The sequence below is a fragment of the Rhizoctonia solani genome, chromosome 8 (genome assembly GCF_016906535.1).
Source record: "Rhizoctonia solani chromosome 8, complete sequence".
Classification (NCBI taxonomy): Eukaryota; Fungi; Basidiomycota; class Agaricomycetes; order Cantharellales; family Ceratobasidiaceae; genus Rhizoctonia; species Rhizoctonia solani.
In genome coordinates this window covers 1462115-1479834 of record NC_057377.1, presented here as the reverse complement: position 1 = coordinate 1479834, position 17720 = coordinate 1462115, and the positions used below count along the sequence as shown (strand labels likewise).

The window sequence follows — 17720 nt, the reverse complement described above, 5'->3', positions numbered from 1 at the left end:
ACTTATGTAAGGTTTTTGACGCGCTTATAATAACATGTTACCTAGCTTTCCTCACGTGATCGTTGACCGCCCTACCACTATTATGGCCACACTCTCGGATGATACCTTGAGGAAGGTGAGCAACTAAGAGAAACAATTAAATATAACACATCTTACGAGATCTACTAGATCCTACTTCAAATTAATCAAACAATAAACGATAGTTCACGCGCTATCTCCACTACCAAGGCCCAGACCGCCGCTAAGGAGAGGGACCGACGCGTAATTCAACTCACTGCTAAAGAAATATCGGAGATACCCGCACAATCGGGTGCTCAGTTTTATCGGGGCGTTGGGAAAATGTATGTTTCCATATCTCTTCATCAATCTGCCTGATACAGACTGCTCCTAGGTTTATGCAAGAGCCCAGATCAACAATCGAGAACAGTCTCAAGAGTCAAGAAAAGGAGCTAACAAATGACATTAACAATTTGGCTAAAAAATTGAAATATCATGAGAAACAGCTCAACGATTCACAGGCCCAGATGAGAGATATCGTATGCATTTCTCAATAAGTACCTCCCGCCGTAGCTGATCAGGGTTGCATAACATAGTTCCACGCGAGCGAGAGTCGCTGAACATAGGTAGTGTGAATCTTGTAACACTTCAAACACGAACGAGTTCATCGAGCAAATCCACCCTCTCCCGACAACCACACTACTAACACTTGTCGACTTATCAAAAATCGGTCTGGACTTGTGTTGCACACCTCTATAGAAATTGGCCATTCCATAATGAGCTCAAATCTAAATTAGTTTGCATGATAATTCAGACAGGTTATGATCCATGAAATGCGCGAGAACAGTAACTTGGAGCGTGGAACAAAGCTTCAGTACGAAACAGTGTACAGTAAGTTGGATGGGAATCCAGAAATCCAGAAATCACATATCCACCATTTGTCCCTTTAACCACCAAACATCTCTTCCAGAAACCCGCGCTCGATCTCGTCCATATCAGGACTTGCGCCCGCATATACACCCTCGTATAATGCTATGCTAACGTGAGAAAAGAAAGGAATGAGATCGCCCAGTCGCTCTATTCGACGGACAGCTCCCAGGAGAGGTCTTCGCTTCGAAGTCTGGCCGGCGAATGCTGTTTGCATAGAAGTGGTACTTTGTTCGAGTTTCTATCCAATCCGGTTTCAATCAGTGCTTATTAAAAAAAAAGGGACCCAGACTAACCGGCAGACTTCCAATAACCTCTGCCAGCTGGTCCATAAGTGATGCGGGGTTCCACCCATCAGGTCGGTAAACAGCATCCAGAGTGTCCGTTACAAACATCCATTGGTGGCTAACCTCCGATGTCAGTTTCTACTATATGAAATACAGTTCAACTAACATTTGGAATTCGGGGGTCTGCAAGACCAGCATGAGGTCCACGCACTTGCAAGCCGCCAGAAGCAACAGTAATTCATCTGAGTTATCAGTTGGGGGATCTACCAGAGCCAAGTCAAATATTCTGATCTATGCCCGAATGAGTGTCTAAAATCCCATACATTAGCATCGCCACCTACCAGTTCAGTAAGAATGACAGGCCAGAACGAAGACAAATTATGCGGGGATAATCGACACAAGAGTATCCTGACACATAAAAACACCTATGTTTGCGCAGATTAATCGACCGACGCAAGTACGAATGTCATTTACTGACCTCACTGTGAACGATTGGCTCAGCAGAAGTTGACCGGAGTAGTTCGACTAGCTTTTCTTGAATGCTAGGCAAATGTGTCAGGCACCCATTGGTTTCTCCGCAGTATATCGCGAACGAGAGCCTTCGTAGGGAAATAGTGCGTGCTAGGGCTTCCGCCTCCCGGTTTGTAAATATATTGTTAGATGAAGTAGTTGTAACTCGGCCTATTCGATGACCCAATTAGAACTTTGATATCAAACAATTGGTGTCAACCCACCGACAATATCTGGGACAGCTAATTTGTCTGAAAGTATATATGCACGAATTAATGGGCACCATCCGGATCCAGCATCGGGATCTCGGGCGAAAAATCTCTGATCGTCGAATGCTTCGGCAAGGGGTGGTCTCCACGCTCTCACAGCAACCTGCTGTTTGACCAGTTCTTCCATCATGATCATGATTGTCGGCTGATTATCAATAGCATTCCTAGAATCGTTTTCAGAATTTCAGTTCGAGTGCAGATCAGCCGACTCACTTGACTTTCGAGCGAATTGCTGGGTTGATAACATAATACACAATGTTGGCACATACGCTTACAACCTTGTCGTTCTCAACCATGAATTTGCGTAGATTTGGTATCAATCGTCTCGCAAAGAACAGATTGATCTAGCAAACCCATCAGTAGAGGCAGGTCAACGATCTTGCCACACTTACTTCGTCAGGCAAATCGGTCTCCCAAGCGGCGGTTACCTTAGCAGAATCGTCAGCGGGGCTGGCCACAATCTTCTCGTTTGTGAGGCTGTCTGTCCTGACTAAATTATACGTATTGACCATCTAAATGCTTCTCCATCACCAGCGGCTACTCACCTCGATGGATTGATAACGGGGATGCTCTTCCGTTTGCTGAACCCGACGCAAGGGCCTCACGCGTACCTTTGCGAGAAGCCAAACCATCAATGCTCCGGCCCGAAGCATGGAGGCATGCATCAATAAGTTTGGCCATAGTATCTTGCAGTTCCTTCTTGGTACGTCTGTCGTCCAACGCAGTTGTCATAGCTTGCTTCTCAGCAGCCGCGATCAGACATCTAAGGGGGGAGGGTTCAGTTGTGATTCAAATAAGATTGGTAACACCACTTACTTTAGAGCGGGGAAAACCTGCGAACGGTGAGCTGGTACATTGGCAGTTATGTCTTTGAGTAATGACATTAATCGAGTCCACACTTGATTGACAACTGGGCCCTCAAGCTTAGCGAGGTATTCTTGCATAAACCTGAACAAGGTAATATCCGAGCTAGATAACGCATGAATTGGATAAAAAGAAATGGAACAACTAGTTGCTTACAGAGTAGCATTGCTCATTGTTGCTCGACGACCACGGTCCCCCAGGCTAGTCGTCGATCGCATAGATATACTTTCACACAGCATATGTATCACAGTTTGGGCACTAGCCGCTAGTAGATCAACTATCTCGAAGGTTCTCAATGTCATCTAGCGTGCGTCAATAAACACCGTTTTTGGCCATCGAATGAGGAAATAGACCCACATCTGATGAGCCTTCACCCTTATCCCAGCAATCCACTAGAATATCTAAAACGTCCGCAGACTGAACCCGGAAAACGCGTTCGAACACCTTACGGCAACGCATCCTAGCTCGGCCATATGTAAGAGAAATGGACTCGTCAATTGCGTGCAAGGGTGTAGACGGATTCCATGCGGATGCTATCCACAAGGAATGTAAGACGCTGATGGAGTCGAATAAGCATCGATAAGACGGAGATAATGGCACTATTTTCTCGGCGACGGCGTTGGAGTGCGAATCAGAATTGAAAACAGTAGAGACGATGCCGAATAAACCACTGATCTCTTTTTCTGATGCCGTATCGTCTTCTTCAGTTGGCCCAGGATCAGAGCTTCGACTAATCGCAAGTAGCACAAGACGTTCAAGAGCGTTCAGTAAAACAATGAATTCCGCATCAGTGACATGGGATATGTGATCGAGCTCGTTATTGCGTCGGGTTTGAGTTAGGCCCTGAATAGATTCCAACGCAACTCGCAGTTGTTTACAGACACAGTCAACAAGAGGAAGCACCACTTGAGCTTGTGATTGTTGGAAATGGGGTATTGTCATTAAAACAAAATCCATCCAGTGCTGGAGTATAGGAGTGTGAGAGGTTCGGGTAATTCCATCTGTTATTGTTTGAATTAGAAGTGGGTTGATAGATCCTGGAAGCTTAGCAGGTTGGCTATCAGCTGACGCAAGCTCGTCCATAGATCCCCCAGGAAGTGGCGCGATCCTTCCAGGAGCCAAACGTGGAGAACCTGGAGCTGTGCCAGGAGTGAGAATGGCAGTAGAGGTCGCAGCAAAAATGGTAGAATGTAAAACATGTAGAAGTTTATTCTGAAGATCTACCCTGTCGGTATGTACCGACATGTAAAGTTTGCTAACGATTGTGGCCTCGATAGTTTCCAGTGTTGGTAAGTCAACCTCTCCACGCGAAACAATTGCTTGGATAGTATCCAATGCAACTGTGTGTAAATGTCCGTTCAAAGTTTGTATATGCGCAGCGAGCTGAGGCTTGGGCTCGCTCTGTAGAATCCTAAGACAATAATTAACAAGCTACTATCATAGGTATTTCGAGAAATTACCGCAATAATACTTCGATTAGAACATCCAAAAAGGTTGTATTCGGGTGAGCGACTTGCGCTGTGACCCAGTCAACTTTACTGACTTGATACATAATTGTAGCTTCTCACCAGCTTCAGCTCTTGCCATCAAACCAGGGTAAAGAGAGCGCTGGATAAGAGTTGTTCGAGCAACTCTACCAAATCCCTGTCCCCCGTACCTAATGACTGACAACAAGCTCTCTAACACATACGCGAGTTTTCTCTGGTCAATCGAACGTTCATAGGTATATCCCCTTGTGTCTCGTCCGTTGAAGGTGAAGGTTGTCGAGGCTCGTTTAATCGATGGATCAAGCAGATCAAATAGTACCGGTTCGATTACTCTAATACCTTGCGTTAATACGGACACCATCGCCAGCCTAAAGGTACTGACCGAATATAGGATTTCAAACTGCATCGCATCCAAGTCTCCCCCACACGGCGGATATGAATATCTTCGCTCTTAAGCGTGTCAAGGACTATGAGAAGTGGAGTCTTGCATCGATAGCCAGGAACGAGTGAATCGTCTACAATTCGGGAATTAGCACGCATACACCCTTGGTTCCAAGCCTGGCAACCGACCTGTCAGTCGCCAGAATACTCCAAAAGCCTCGTAAGCGTCGCTTTTCCCCATTTTTTGAGATGACAGTGTCTTAGCAACAACTGATTCAAATTCGCGGTGGGACACAGTAGCTTGTAGCTCCCACAATAGTTGGACACCCCGTACGTGATACGGAGTGTACTCGGGGCGGAGATAACCAAGTAACTGAGCTTGAGTTTGAGTAAGTGTTCCAACGCGAAAGGCTATAAACTTACCAAACTGATGAATGTTTCAACTTGTGGGCGTTTCCCAATGGTCAAGGCTGGTGTGACCAAGCTTGATCGACATAACCGAATCACGAGTCCAATCACTGAGTCCACCACGGCAAACAACCGGTCCTAATGTCAAATTTAGATATAAAATAAGATAGTGTAACTGAAAGGTCTCACCGTTTGAAGCTCGCGTATTATGCTCTCTATCCATTCTTCGGGTTGCCATTCTATTGTTACGGATACGGCAGTCTTATCCTTCAGGCGAAGCAAAAGTGAGTTCATTAGGCCGGATCCAAGTCCGACGAATGGGTGTTTGCACATGGTAACTGCGTCCTCGAATAAGGAGCAAAATGGTACTGAATCTACCGGTCGCTCCGTCATTAAAAGTAGAGGGTAGTCCGAAGGGGTTATTCCATAAAACGTATCTGCTCTGCTTACTGCGCCGTAAGGAGGAGGGTTCGACGATTCAATATCTCGGTTCTCAACAGTAGGAGAAGTCATCTGCTTATCCGTTGGAGAAAGAGGCGATGTCGGTAATTCGAGCACAGGTGCGGGTTGAGACAATTCAAGCTTCTCCAATAAAGCGGCGGACGGTGTATGATGAACGGCATCCGAGACTATTCGTATAGCGCGTTGAATGGTATTGGATTGTATAATGCTAGTCTGTCCCACAACAAGAATCTGACGTCCCACTTAGTATGCTAAAAATAACGATAGGGTATTCGCTCACCCTGCAAATTTCCGCTAAAGCTGTGGATACCGCAGGTAGATGAATACTTTGGACCTCAGGATCGTGTGTTTTGAAAGTAGATATAATGAAACTGATCATTTCGAGTGCCTGGGCAAAATTAGCACTCACTCAGAGACATTGAATTGGATGTACCTTGAGGTCGGAAGCCCCGCTCAGTATCTCAGTGCGAGCTGTTGCATACAGCTGCTGCCACAAAATTTGAGGTTCTATGGCCTCATATAGCGTGCTAGCTGCAGTCACTAGCTGCGAAAAATATATAAATGTCTGGTAGAAAAGTAAGAGCAGGAAATCATACATCAGCGTTATCAGGCGATCGCTCCAGTGCATTCTTCAAGGCTCCGAATGCGTCGATGATAAGCAGCTCGGTCAAAGGGCCACCGATTTCCCAACGATCCAATAGCGAAACAAAAATCTTAAACGGACGGGTATCCCCAGTATCATCTAGTCCATACATGTCATCCTAAACGGGATAATGAGCATTAGACATGGCTGGGTGTCAGCTAAAGGGCTAACTTTGAGAGTTGATACTAGGAGGCCAAGTCCATTTGCCTTGAGATACGTAACCTGTGTAGCAGGTTGCTCTGAACTCCCTAATAACCAAGCGAACAAACGTCGGGAAAGTGACAAATCGCGTCGCAAGACAACTCCAACTGCAGCACGCATCAAAATCGTCTGGTCGGGCCGTTGAGCCCTGTAATTCATCATGTGAGTCCAAGTCAGCGTCAAGTTGAGCAATATTCCTACTTTTTCATTATAGCTCCATCCATCCGCAAGGTCGAACAGAGTAGCTCCAAGGTCCCCCGACGAACCAACATATTGTCATCTTCCAGGGCGGCAGCAAATGCTCGTATCATCAGGCCTACATCGCTACCAACGACACTAGATAAATCTGGATTTTTCCTTATTATCAAGAAAGAGAGAGGAAGACGTATGAGCTCACCATCTTCAGGCCCAAGCTTAGGTAGCCTCCGCATCAACAGATTCAACGCTGGAGCCCTCGCTGTAGGTGAGGTAACAAGGACGAGCCAAACGCTTTGAAAGAAGAACGCCGGCCCAACCATTCCCGATAATCTATCCAATAGCGCCAGGACCTTGTCAAAGAATTCGCCTGCCTCTTCTTCCAGACCTGGCAACAAAGCGAGTATCATCGCACGTGTCGCAGGCCTCAACGAGTTTCCAAGAGGGAGGAAATGGGTATCATATAGATTAAGTAGTGCTGGTTTAACCGAAGTTGCCGCATACTCAAAGAAAGGGAATAAGCCAGAAGACCAGAGGAGAAGGTCACGTTTGAGACCATCCAGCTGGAGACAAATAGCCTTTAGAACGGTTAATTGCCGTATAATTGTACTTTACTCACCCCTAGAACTGCTAACACATGAGAATAAACATCGAGAGCACGCTGATGGACCCCATTGGGCAGGGCAGGATTCAGGCACTGGGCAAGTCGTTTTGCGACCACTAGTTTACGTGGAATTTCCTTGAATTGCATGTAGGATTGGAATGCCTACCTCACATAACGCAGCAAAAGCGATCATGTATGAGATTTAGACTTCCGAGTATGTGATTGGCATAGTCTCACCTTCAAGAGCTTGGTGAGGAAAGCAATAAAGTCAGCCCACTCGTGCACATTATCGAACGTTGCCAGGCATTTGTCCACTTGGATAACATATTTCTTGTACTTCGGATCATTGGCGAGGGTATCGGGGATTGTCACTTGACCAGCAGAAAGTTCATAAGTGGCCAAAATTATATTGCGTTTTACAATTTAGGCCTATTGGTCAAAAGAGTGCAATAACTCAGAACGACTCACGTGTATCCCGAGCCTGAACGACTATCGTTGCCTGTGTTCCTTTATCACTCATATTGAGATTGACATTAGCTTGAGCTTTGGATTAGTATGTGTATTTCCCTCGCACGGAACTATTTGCCTGTGTCCAAGAAAGGAGTGCCTTGTAATTGGGATCGGCGAGGCAGGGATGAGGATGAGACAAGTGGTGGCAGTGTGCGGTCACGTGGAAGGAGGGTAGTAGGCATTGTTCCTAATCCAGAACTGTTCCCACACAAGCATTAGCAACGTTGATTATATTTGAGTAATGTCTCATCAGATTCCCAAGGCAAATGTCAAGATAGTCTGGTATTTTTACTGTGCCACTATGCTAGCGTTCAATGGCTCTAAATATGGGGAGTCACTTGCTGCCCATTCTTCACGCACTAGTACTTATTATCAAGATAACATCACTTTACTGGCTATTATGTGTATTTCTACTCCAATGTACTGCCGACCCGCATATCATAATTTACAGTCTAACGAGATTATCTGATTTCGGTAAATTACTTCCATTCTGGGACCGCACGTGACTCGGGTTCTCATTCCTCTCATCTCCTTCAGGAACAGTCATGCTGATCTGCATAGTGGGAACACAATGTTCTGGGAAAACATCCGTCAAACAATACGTTCAGTCCCTCGGGTTCCAAGAAATTGTCTATGATGCATGTACGTTTGTAGCCTACCTGACAAGTACGAAAATGCACCATCGTTTCAGCAGGATCAGCAGAGGAAGAATATGAATACAACGATTTTAGCAAACTTTTGAGCCATGTTACTCAAAACTGGCTAAAAGACTTTGTTTGTACGTCACTGAATGACTTGGGAATGCTTCGGGCTTGCGCACAGCGCCCGTTTTTTGTACTGCTTTCGGTGGACGCGCCGGTGATCACGAGGTGGAAACGGTTCGAGCAAAAGCAAGTGCTAGATAACATGCGCATCACTAATATCTCTCTGAACATGAAAATTAGATACACAAGTATAGAAAGTCCCGGACTTGAACAATTCATTCAAAACAGCGATAAAGAGAGATTCGGACCTGGACTGGCCGGACGAGATTCATTGAATGATATACTCCAATCCATTTCGCACGTATCAATCACAAACGACTTTCCGGAAATTGCCCCACTGCACGACCACCTCGCATCTTTGGCACTAACTAATCCCGAACGGACCAGACCGGGCTGGGACGACTATTTTATGGTTTGTCCTGAATGGGTAGATGCTGGGACTCAATCACTTAACCAGCTGGTCTAGTTACTAGCTTCTCTAGCTTCCCTGCGATGCAACTGTATGAAACGCCGTGTCGGAGCGGTCCTAGTACGCAACAAACGAGTCGTCTCGACGGGGTAATAAGCCCCACCATTCCGACTTGTCTCCCGCGAGATCTAACCTTGTACCCGATTAGATACAACGGCACACCACGCGGACTCGTAAACTGTAATCAAGGCGGGTGCAAACGGTGCAATGGAACAGCCAAGAGTGGAGAAGCATACGATTCGTGTCTGTGCCTCCACGCCGAGGAAAACGCACTGCTCGAAGCTGGCCATGATCGAGTAGGCGAAAATTCGACGCTGTATTGCAACACGTACGTACTCCGAGTTGAACTTGGGTCTGGGGGAGGCTGAATAAAGTAAAACGGCGACAGATGCCCATGTCTACGATGTACGATCAAGATTGTTCAATCCGGAGTGACGGAAGTGGTGTACAATAAGAGTTATAGCATGTAAGTCCTGAGTTTATCTCCATCGTCCATATTTGACGTTTCCTAGGGACGAGGCGTCGGCCAGTATATTCAAAGAAGCCGGTGTGATATTGCGACAACACTCGCCGCCTCGGGATTATCCCATCTAACTCATGTATAGCCACGCATTTGAACCTATCCTTTACGCATATATTCACGTTCATTTACTTGTGTATACACTCAATCCAACGAATTCAAAACCTCTTCCACACCCTCTTGCACATCCTCCTCTCCATCCCACTTTAAAAACCTAGGTAACCCCTCGCCTCCCTTGGTGCCCTCCAAAACCAACCACACAACATCTGGATTCCTCTTCCCCACAGCTTTATACATCCCCACAGCCGCTTCATAAACCTCTTGTTTTCGCTCTCCCCACCCTCTTCCTTTAACGCGTCTCGAAAGAAACCGGCGGGCAAGAAGCAAGAGTGTCCAAACCGCCTGATCAGAGGGCTCAACATGCTCAACCGCCTTGGCCAACGTACGCAAGATCGATACATGCACATCCGAAAGCGCCCGCGCTCCATACGTCTCATACGACCCGTACGCACGCACAGGGCCTGACCGTCTCGCAATAGTCCGATCCGCCTGGGCACTCAACATCTTTTCGAACCGCGGCCAGACGTCCTCCCATACCCTCCGCGCCATGAAATCGCCCACACACTCGACGAGGGTCTCGATCAGCCCGACGCACGCTTTGACGACCCATACTTGGCTGTCCCCCATCCGGTTCAGGATAAACGGCCACGAGGCGTGGATGGTGGGGAGGAGAGCCGAGGCGCGCAAGGTGGGCGCTGCGGTGGTGAGCAGGGTCAAGATTTGGGCGCGGATGTAGGGGGATGGGTGGGTTAGAAAGTACGTGCATCGGGAGATGATTTGGCGCGTGAGGGATTGGGTGGGTGGGAGCGGCGGAGGGTCCGAGGACATTGGTTCCTCATCGTCCTCGCCCTCGTTCTTGTCCTTGTCCTTGTCCTTGCCCTTGTCGTCCTCGCCTAGATCAAACTCCCACTCTTCTCGCTCCTTGCCTCTATCTTTCCACCACTTCAAAAACCCCTCCCACACTTGCTCTTGCCCTTGCGCATTTTCCTCCCCGTGTCCAGTCTCCCGCTCATGGTCCCGGGCAGTCCCATCGTCCTCTTTCCCAACAACATTCACAACCTCGGCCAAGACGCCCACAAGAGCACCAACAACAACTTCGTACCCATGGAAATCATCCAACCTATCAAAGCACTCGTCCAACACATCCGACGCACGCGAAACAATTTGAGATCCAACGAGACGCACGAGCGTGCGTAGCGTTTCGAGGGCCTGGATCGACACGGATGGACCCGAGGCGACAATAGGCGACATTGACTCCGGAACAGAGGACGCTGGGGCAGAATACCGATACACCCCAGCGGCATACACCCCAAACACCGAGACACGCCTCGCAACGCTCTCCAACGCATAATCGAAATTCGCAAGCAACATATTCTCCACGCTCGCGTACCCCAGGGCCGTACTGACCTCGCCCAGCCCCTTGTTCTCGACGAGCAGCGGGTAGATGGTGTATTGCAAGAGCGTCACGGACGGGTTTGTCGTGTGCGTTGCGGGGTAGGTCTGGGTCGAGAGTGTGGTCGTTGGAATACGCGCAAGGATGGTGTGGCATGTGGCAATGAGTCGTATTGCAAGGTGCGCATGCACGTTTCTCGTTTCTTCCAGTCTCGCGCTCCGCACCGTCGAATTCGCAAAAGGACGATCCAAAAGAGTCGTCAACGGATTCAACCCCTTGACGTACTCGGTCACTTCGAGCCTCTCCCTTTCCTGCCCGGCTTCCTCTGCGCCCGAAGCAGGATCAGGAGAAGGGGGCAAAAACCGATCGTCCCACATCTCGCTCAGCGTCTTGGCAATCCATTTCGTGGCCTTGACAAGTCGTTTACTTGGCCCCTTGCGAGACTGGACCTGTTCCTGATATTGACCGCGGAGCAACCAAAGTGCACACCATAGTCCCGCAACGCTCCCTCCTACACCGGCGCCTACGAACCATTCGATGGCATAAACACCTTGGTCCCCCGCTTTCTTACCCAGCGCAGTAAAGACAGACGAGATATGGCGGGTAGCCATCGTATCCAAACCCTGGAGCGTAAACACCCCCGACTCATCCTCCTCTTCAACCACCTGCCCCGCATCCAAAGCGACCAAGGGGACAACCCGCCTTTCCCCAACTTCAAACCGCACAACCGAGAGCAACATCGCGCCCCATTTCTCGACGCCCCCACCGGGACCGAGCAACGCTCCAATTGTGGACGCAGGCAAGACATGGCACGCCGAGACGAGTTGTCGGGCAAGACTCGATGCTGTGGACTCGTGTACCTGCGAGAGCCGGTGCGGGAGGAGCGAGAGCGCACGCGAGACGATTCCAGCTACAACTTGGACATTGACCCAACTTAGACTCTCCAATGCGCGCTGGGCGTCTTCCGGGGGCGTCGGTGTGGGACCCTGTAGAGCCGGATAGGCAAGGAGTAGTAGATGCGTGACGAGCACCGGTTGCGTGTTTTCCAGACTTTGGGCGCAGGTTTGGGCGAGTTTTGCACAGAGATTGACGAGCGCGAGTCGGGTGAGGGGGTTTGGGTTTGAAGCGAGCGGGGAGAGGGAGACGAGGGAGACGTGGACTTGGGGGCTAGTCGCGTTGAGCCATGTCGGTGTTCTCTGTGGTTCTATGGATTGGGCAGAGGAAGAGGGAGGAGAAGGGGAAGACACCAGATCGTCCAAAGAGGTGTAATCGCGAAGCGCCCCGGATTGAATGCACACTTGATCGCCTACTCCCCTTTCCAGGATATCTTCCAATACTTTGAGAGCGAGGGTGATGACTTGGGAGGTGGCCTTGTCGCCCATTGCCACACGGACCATTTTGGAGACGACACCTGGGACGACCGCAGGGATATGGGAAGATGGGAAATACGCGTTGATTATCCTATGCAAGACCTCGAGCGATACGACTTGGAGCGAGTGATTAGGGGACAATGTATAGTCCAATATGGTATCGAGTGTGTTTCCAAGAACAGGGATTATTTTGGGATCGAGATCATTTGGATCGGGTTGGAAGAGGGCACGTAAAGTGAGAGCTGCGGCATAGCATGTTTCCTCGTCTCTTCCTTGTGCAAGGTTGCAGAGCACGACGAGTTGGGTCCATACACCCGGAGAGTCGGAGAGGTCCCAGTGGGCAGACAGCACACTCAAGCAGAGAAAGATCTGTTCCAGTAGGTGATTGGGAATGGGGGGCTTTCGCAAGAGATGAGATATGGGGAAGAATGTATACTCGATGAGCGAAGGTGTAAATGCGGTGGGTGGGGCATCCTTGAGAATTCGATAAAGGGCAGCAAGGACATCCGTGGGAGCGTGTGATTTAAATAGAGCAGTGCAGAGAGGCTTGATCTGGAGAATATTAGTAGAAATAGGAGGATATAATGCAAGGGTACCTTGTTGAAGAGGCCGGTGGGATTGTGCATGGCAATAGAGTAGAAAGATAGCCGAAAATGGAAGGAGCAAAACGGGAGAAGATCAGGCGAAATCAGAGTCGGAAATGGAATTGTAACCAACGGATTGAACATAAAGTGCCGTGTGCTGTCCCACGATCACGACACCTCCCCCAGCGATGCAACACGTATTCTCGCTCGGGACCGTCTTCCGCGCATCCCCCTTTGTTAATTACAACCATAATCCCTCCATGGACCCCCCCAAGGACCCCTCTCCCCCACCGCCCCCGCCTCCACAGCAAAAGCTGCTTATCAAGCTCCGTGTCTCCGACCTCTCCAAGCCAAACAAGACCCCCGAGCCAGACAGCACCACCGACGACGCTGACCCCGTTGGTGGCAGTGCCACTCCAGCCAGCACCCAAAAACGACGCGGTGGAGGCTCTTCCGGCCGTGGAAAGCGCCGCAAGGTCGAATCCGACGTCACCAGCGATGCCGACATCAGCATCGACAGTTCCCTATCCACTCCTTCCAAACGCGGTCGAGGCGGAAAAGGCTCCCGAGGCGGTCGAGGAGGCGGTCGGGGCGGTCGCAAAAGTGCTCTCCAGTCAGTTTTCCTCTCTATTTTCTTCAATTCCAATTTTTGTTTATTTTTTTCTCTCTCAAACAGACACGAAGTCCTTGTTCAAACTGCACCAGGCACACCTGAATCACTCGGAGACCGTAAGCAATGATGATGATACCATAAATAGTCCACTCATGTTGTTATTCTAGTCTCATTACCCCAACTTCCGGGTTCACCTTCGAGCACATCTACATCTCTAGCACCCACCCCGACTCCCACTGCCGATATAGACCCTGCACTACTAGCCACAGCACCCAAACGACCGCTCCCAACACGCACATTCCCCGTCCAGCCCGCCCCCAAGACCACCAACCCCGTTCCGGCCATAACCGCACCGCCCGACCTCTCCCGACGAAAGCCCCGCAAGTGGTCCGTCCAATGGAGAGAAGTCAGAGGTGTCGGCGGCGGCAGTTGGTGGGTCAAGACCTGGGTCGGCGGTCAGTCCTTTCAACTCATGTGCCCCCACTCAATACTCACCTTCTTTTATTTTAATTGTTTTTAACATACAGGCTCCCAGTCCGAGTATGCGTCGGACCCATCTCGTATCATGGCCGTTCCAAACTCCCTCTCCCGCCCGACCAAGATTAGGAAAACCGACTCGGCGCCGAGGTTGAGTGGACTGGGGACCTCGCCCTTGACGAGCGGCCCCGTGACCCCTGCTACCCCTGGCGGGCTGGGCGGTGTCACCCCGGGTGGACTGGGGGGCATACTGGGCGCTGTTACACCTGGCGTACCGGGCAGTGCGACTCCTGGTGGACTGGGCACTTTGACTCCTGTGCCTGCCCCTGCCCCTGCATCTACCTCTGCCTCTGTGTCTGTGCCCGTGCCCATGCCCGTGCCTGTGCCTGCTCCAGCATCCACACTTGGACTGTCTATTCCTCTAGGTCTCACCGTCGCACCCTCGGGAGCCGTCACTCCATCCACCGCACCCACACCTGCACCTGCACCTGCACTCGCACCAGCCGAAGTAGACGACCCCACTCCAGCACCCAAACCCAAAAAAGAACCAGCGATGGGTCAGTTCAAGGATTCCGGACGGTACAGGGAAAACGACATCCCCGCTCACCAGAGAGACGAATCGAGCTACTCGAGGGAGAAGACGGACGCAGCGCAGTACAAGGATAAAGAGTCGGTGCATTACAGGGATACCAAGGACAAGGATAAGGATAAGAGCGAGGGCAAGGAACCTGTGGTGTACAAGGACAAGGAACCGGGCCACTACCGAGATTCGAACGTGCACTATAGGGAAAAGGACTCGTCGCATTATCGGGACGATACGCCTTCGTCGCAATATAGGTACTACCGCGACGAAGTCGATCCCCCGGCCCATTACCGTGAAAAAGACCCCTCTCGGCACTATCGTGACGAACCCGTGCGGCACCGCGAAAAGGAGCCCGCGAGGCACTATCGAGATTATCCAGAGTACAGGGACCGAGAGCGAGAACGGGAGCCGGGGCATTACTTTCGAGACGAGAGGGACCGAGAGAGGGATAGGGAAAGAGAGCGGTACCGAGACCCGAACGAACCGACGCATTACAAGGACGGGTCGTACTATCGCGAGAGGGAGATGGCGCCGTACCGGGAAAAAGAGTATTATCGCGAGAGGGAGAGGGAGAGGGACTCGAGCACCTACGAACGCGATTCGGCCATTCGTGAACGAGAACGAGAGCGGGATTCGATGCCCCGCGAACGTGAACGTGAACGCGACCTGATCTCACACACCCATACCCGCGAACGTGTCATCTCAAATTCCTCGTCCAAAGGTCTTTCCCTCCCTCCGCTCGGAGAGCCCAGGGAGATCCCGACCCCCACGTCCTCGGTCAGGGAATCGTCCATTCGGGACGCGCCGATCGCCAGCTCATTGCGCGAGTCTTCGCATCGAGAGTCGTTGCCTCCGTCCCACCGGGAATCCCATCCTACCTCGTCGTACCGCGAGTCGGCTGCTCCGTCGTTGAGAGAATCCGCCGCTCCGTCGTTGCGCGAATCAGCCACGTCGTCTAGACGCGGAACGACCCCTCCTCGCAGGATCAACGAAATCGACGAAGACTACGATGCGCCTCCTCGGTCTCCTCCGAGGGCAGCCAGGGACATACGAGATGCTCCGAGGTCCCCACCAAGGACGAGGGAAGAGTACGAGGCTCCTCGAGTGGTCATTCGTGACGAATACGATGTTCCCTCACGGATGCGAGATGCCGCCCGAGAGCCGATTCCGACCTCTAGCATGCGCGACGTGTCCAACTCGGACGACAACGCCCCTCGCCAAATCAGACGGTACGCCTCGCGCGAAGAGTCGTTTAGAGACGTCCCCGCCCTGTCAATGCGGGACGCCCCCACGTCCTCTCTCCGCGATACCCCGCTGCGCGACGCGCCTACTTCTTCCCTGCGAAACACGCCGACCTCGTCCGTCCGTGATGCACCCACTTCTTCCCTCCGCGACGCCCCATATCCACTGACGACATCCTCGCTCCGTACCTCTTCGATGCGCGACGAACCCACGTCTGCTACGAGCGACAAGAGCCGGCGGTACCGCGAGAGCGAATATCGCGAGTCGGACGTCCGGTACCGTGACGAACTCGACGTTCGCTACCGGGAAGAATCCGACGTTCGTTACCGGGACGAACTGGATGGGCGGTTCCGGGACGAAAAGGCGCGAGACGTTCGTTATCGAGAGGACCCGGGCGTTCGTTACCGAGAGCGCGAATCGGAAATTCGGTATCGCGAGGATCCTGATGTCCGGTACCGTGAACGCGAGCGCGAGTCCGAAGTGCGCTACCGGGAGCGCGAAGCAGATGTTCGGTACCGCGATGATCCACCGGCCCGATACCGGGACGTCTACCGAGAACGGGAAGACGCCCGCTACGATCGCTACCGGGAGCGCGAGGACAGGTATCGAGAGCGCGAAGACGCTCCGGTCCGATACAGGGAAGACGAAGCTCCGGTCCGGTACAGGGAACCTCCGAGGTACCGAGACTACGAGGCCGACCCGCGAAGAGAGGCGTACGAAGTCGATCCTCGGAGGGAGGCATATGACGTTGATCCTCGGCGCGATCGGGACGCATACTATCGTGACGACCCTCGCTCTTCCTATCGCATGGAGCCCAACGGTCAACTCACAATCGAGACAAAAGGCAAAGGGCGCGCCGAGAGGGCTGGATACGAACAAGCTGCCAAGGACGTCGAGATGGAACTGATGGGCGAGTAAGGTGTAAAAAAAAGGACCAGTTGATATTCGGGCGAATAAAGAGCCTTTTGAACTTTCTTTTTTCTTATCGAATGTAGCAGTAAACTACCGATTCGAGAGCGATTGGTTTTTTGGATCAGTCTTTCTTTTCTTTCTTTCTTATTTTGTCGCTTTCGTGACTGAATTTTTGATCGTCTTGGTGTCTTGTCTGTGGAGCATTTTCTGTACATGTCTCGTGCTTAATTGCATTGATTTAAATTAACTGTTTTGATACCAAGTTCAAGTGGCATCCCCAAAGAGCGGTGGGTTTGATGTATTTGAAGGCGGGCTGCGTTAGTCCAAGGGAGGAAATAATCATAAGCTCAGACTGTCCAGCAAAACCTCTAATTTTACCTATGCCCAGCCCTAAGTTTATATTGCAGTGGGTTGAACCTAGGTTTCACGATTTAAACGGCATTCAGCACATATGTATCAAATCGCTGCCGACCTGCACAAAACGGGAGTCGGGCAGATGAAGAGCAATACGCCCTCTGGATCACCACGGTGTTGTCCCAGAAAACTATTAACTCCATGGCAATAGTGGATCAGGTAGGTGGTGTGCGCATTGTGGTGTAGCAAAACTCTGAACCTTGGTATGTCTGAAGAGCATCTTTCTTCACTACGATGCGACCTAATAACGGCTATGTCGGTAAACGTTCCCCAGCATGAGTTATCCCAAAGGAGGTTCAATAACTCAGGTGTATTTAAAGCCAATATCTGTTGCCCTTCGTTTCGGCCGACTCTTACTTAAGACATCATCGCTATCGTGTTTAGTATGTCAGCCTCTCACAGCGCGCACGAATCCTAAATACCGATAGCTATATTATCAGAAATCACGAGCCAATCTCAAGGTAGTACCCATGCCCTCATACCTGATACCATTGGTCATGGTAGCTCATACATCACTTTAGGGCTAAATTTCGTGGACTAGTGAGAAAATGAACTGGGCACTAAATAACGGAGG

The 17720-nt window shown here is 50.6% G+C and overlaps 4 protein-coding genes across 4 annotated transcripts; 2 read left to right on the top strand and 2 right to left on the bottom strand.

Moving 5' to 3' along the window:
* Positions 1-82: 82 nt before the first annotated feature.
* Positions 83-617, top strand: RhiXN_09910 (Prefoldin subunit; the record flags this gene model as incomplete). Its single annotated transcript, XM_043329726.1, has 4 exons — positions 83-115; positions 169-341; positions 392-536; positions 594-617. The coding sequence occupies 4 exons, from the start codon at positions 83-85 to the stop codon at positions 615-617; spliced, it is 375 nt and encodes a 124-aa protein (XP_043182560.1).
* Positions 618-943: 326 nt separating this feature from the next.
* On the bottom strand, positions 944-7382 carry RhiXN_09909 (uncharacterized protein; the record flags this gene model as incomplete). Its single annotated transcript, XM_043329725.1, has 27 exons — positions 944-1165; positions 1221-1329; positions 1378-1502; positions 1553-1636; positions 1690-1753; positions 1805-1892; positions 1946-2154; positions 2204-2334; positions 2383-2480; positions 2536-2753; positions 2807-2959; positions 3011-3156; positions 3212-4265; positions 4315-4372; positions 4423-4487; positions 4545-4673; positions 4724-4856; positions 4912-5095; positions 5146-5268; positions 5320-5823; positions 5873-5980; positions 6026-6136; positions 6189-6353; positions 6407-6584; positions 6638-6782; positions 6834-7194; positions 7251-7382. The coding sequence occupies 27 exons, from the start codon at positions 7380-7382 to the stop codon at positions 944-946; spliced, it is 5097 nt and encodes a 1698-aa protein (XP_043182559.1).
* Positions 7383-9642: 2260 nt separating this feature from the next.
* Positions 9643-12947, bottom strand: RhiXN_09908 (HEAT repeat protein; the record flags this gene model as incomplete). The annotated part of the gene is made up of 2 exons (XM_043329724.1): positions 9643-12873; positions 12918-12947. 2 exons carry the CDS (start codon positions 12945-12947, stop codon positions 9643-9645), a joined length of 3261 nt encoding a protein of 1086 aa, XP_043182558.1.
* A 146-nt stretch (positions 12948-13093) lies between these two features.
* RhiXN_09907 (proteoglycan 4) lies at positions 13094-16738 on the top strand (the record flags this gene model as incomplete). The annotated part of the gene is made up of 4 exons (XM_043329723.1): positions 13094-13518; positions 13582-13634; positions 13686-13973; positions 14046-16738. The coding sequence occupies 4 exons, from the start codon at positions 13094-13096 to the stop codon at positions 16736-16738; spliced, it is 3459 nt and encodes a 1152-aa protein (XP_043182557.1).
* Between the last annotated feature and the right edge of the window lie 982 nt (positions 16739-17720).